The sequence below is a fragment of the Capricornis sumatraensis genome, chromosome 5 (assembly GCF_032405125.1).
Source record: "Capricornis sumatraensis isolate serow.1 chromosome 5, serow.2, whole genome shotgun sequence".
NCBI classification, from domain to species: domain Eukaryota; kingdom Metazoa; phylum Chordata; class Mammalia; order Artiodactyla; family Bovidae; genus Capricornis; species Capricornis sumatraensis.
Window position 1 is genome coordinate 117,452,005 of NC_091073.1, and position 2,499 is coordinate 117,454,503.

Genomic DNA, 2,499 nt, shown 5'->3' on the forward strand with positions numbered 1-2,499 from the left:
ATCCTCCCACATTATCATTTTGATTTTTATATAGTCAAATTTAGGAGTCTCTTTCCTTGTGGCAGTTTAGTAGCTAAGTTGTCTGACTCTTTTGTGACCTCATGGACTGTAGCCCACCACGCTCCTCTGTCCATTGGGGTTCTGAGGCAAGAATACTGAAGTGGGTTGCCATTTCCTTCTCCAGGGGATATTCCTGACCCAGGGATTGAACCCCAGGTCTCCTGCATTGCTGGCAGATTCTTCACAGACTGAATCAACAGGGAAGCCTGTCTCTTTCCTTACTCTATTTCAAATTTTAGAAATATTTTCCTGACCTCTAGGTTACAAAGATTTATCCATGTTTCTTCTATTATTTATACGGAATTTTCAACATTGGAAATTCTAACCTATCTGGAGTTTGAAAGGCATCAGGAAATGGATGCAGTTTTATCTTTTTGTATATGATTGTCTCCATGTTGCTTATTAGTCTATCTTTCTTCCTCTTGATGTGAGATACTACCTTATTGAATATAAACGTTGCATAACGTAAATGAATTGAATATAAATAAATATAATGTGGTTAATTTGGTCTATTTCCAAATTTTCTGTTTTTGCTTTGCTGTTCTGTGATGGTAAGTCATAAGGGGCTTTCCCTCCCTGGCTCCCCATGCACACTTCATTCAGACAGACACCAGCTATAATAGGCGTATTCAGCCATTGGTCAGGCATCCGAGTGGGCCCCTCCACCCAAGCACGTGAGCAACTGTTAACCAGCGACCAGTTAACAGACTCCTTCTGCCATTGGTGAGGCCACTGAAAGTCCCTTCCCACTCTCTATTGTATATAAAAGGACCCTGAATCCTGACCAAGATGAGAGGGTTCTTAGAGACGCTAGACTGCCATTCACTTGGTCTGCTGGCCTGATTAAAGTCATCATTCCTGGCTCCAACAACTCGTATCCAGATTTATTGGCCTGTTGTGCAGTGAGCAGAACAGCTTGGGCTTGGTAACAGACCTGACACTCCTTTGTGGGGATACTGGAACTACTTTGCTGTTTTATCCACAGCAATTAAACTGTTTAATTTTTCTGTTTCTTTTGCGAACAGTGCGGATAACAGAATATTACAAATTTCAGGGAGGCTGCTGCTGCTGCTGCTGAGTCGCTTCAGTTGTGTCCAACTCTGTGCAACCCCATAGATGGCAGCCCACTAGGCTCCCCAGTCCCCGGGATTCTTCAGGCAAGAACACTGGAGTGGGGTGCCATTGCCTCCTCTGTTCGGGGAGGCAAAAGAAGTTAAAAAAAAGACTTGAGAATGGTTCCTACTTATCTCAATTGACTCTTTTCCCCTCTCCTTCCTTTTTTTAAGGTGGTGTCTAAGTACCGCAGAGCCTCTTGATGTAAACATGGCTACCGCCCCTAACAACGCTCTGAGGATCGTGTTGGTAGGGAAGACCGGATGTGGGAAAAGTGCAACTGCAAACACTATCCTCGGGGGAAAAGTATTCGACTCTAGGGTTGCTGCCCAAGCTGTTACCAAAAATTGTCAGAAAGCATCCCGGGAATGGAAGGGGAGAGAGCTTCTTGTTGTTGACACCCCAGGCCTCTTCGACACCGAGAAGAGCCTGAACACCACCTGCAGGGAAATCAGCCGATGTGTCCTCGCCTCCTGTCCCGGGCCTCACGCCATCGTCTTGGTCCTGCAGCTGGGCCGCCACACACAGGAAGAGCAGCAAACCGTGGCGTTGGTCAAGGCTTTGTTTGGGGAAGCAGCCATGAAGTATATGATCATCTTATTCACTCGCAAAGAGGAGCTGGAGGACCAGAGCCTGAGCAATTTTCTGGAGGGTTCGGATGGAAACCTACGAAGCCTCCTGCAGGAGTGTGGAGACCGCTGCTGTGCTTTTAGTAACAGCAAAAACACAGAACAGGCTGAGAAGGAAGCTCAGGTGCAGGAGCTGGTGGAGCTGATAGACAAGATGGTGCAGAATAACCAAGGGGCTTACTTTTCTGACCCCATTTATAAGGACATAGACCAAAAGCTGAGACAACAGGAGGAATACTTGATGAAAAACTATGCTGATACATTTAACATGCAAATTGAACAAGTAGAAGTGGAATGTGCCCATGAACCACCAGAAGAAAAGATGAAAAAAATAAAGTCGATAACAGACAAGTATAATGAACAAATGAAAAATGTAAGGGAAGAAGCTGAGAAGAGTATATTGCAAGACGTTTTCAACAAGATTAAAAACATGCTTTCAAAAATATGGCGAATGTTGTGGAAGTAATGTACTGTAATTTTATTTTTACTTCTCAATTTACTATAGCTTGTTAATATGAAAGTAAAAGTGAAGTCACTTAGTCGTGTCCATCTCTTTTCAACCCTATGGACTGTAGCCTGCCAGGCTTCTCTGTCCATGGGACTTTCCAGGCAGAAAGACTGGAGTGGGTTGCCCTTTCCTTCTCCAGGGGATCTTCCCAACCCAGGGATGGAACTTGGGTCTCCCACATTGCAGGCA

At 44.9% G+C, this 2,499-nt stretch overlaps 1 protein-coding gene across 1 annotated transcript; it reads left to right on the plus strand.

Annotated features, from left to right (window-relative positions):
- Positions 1-1,383: 1,383 nt before the first annotated feature.
- LOC138080405 (GTPase IMAP family member 7-like) lies at positions 1,384-2,268 on the plus strand. Its single transcript, XM_068973399.1, has one exon. It carries the CDS (start codon positions 1,384-1,386, stop codon positions 2,266-2,268), a length of 885 nt encoding a protein of 294 aa, XP_068829500.1.
- The last annotated feature ends 231 nt before the right edge of the window (positions 2,269-2,499 follow it).

What these genes read in the sequence shown, in the direction of transcription:
- LOC138080405 (XM_068973399.1), top strand. Translation starts at nt 1,384, where the DNA reads ATGGCTACCGCCCCTAACAACGCTCTGAGGATCGTGTTGGTAGGGAAG.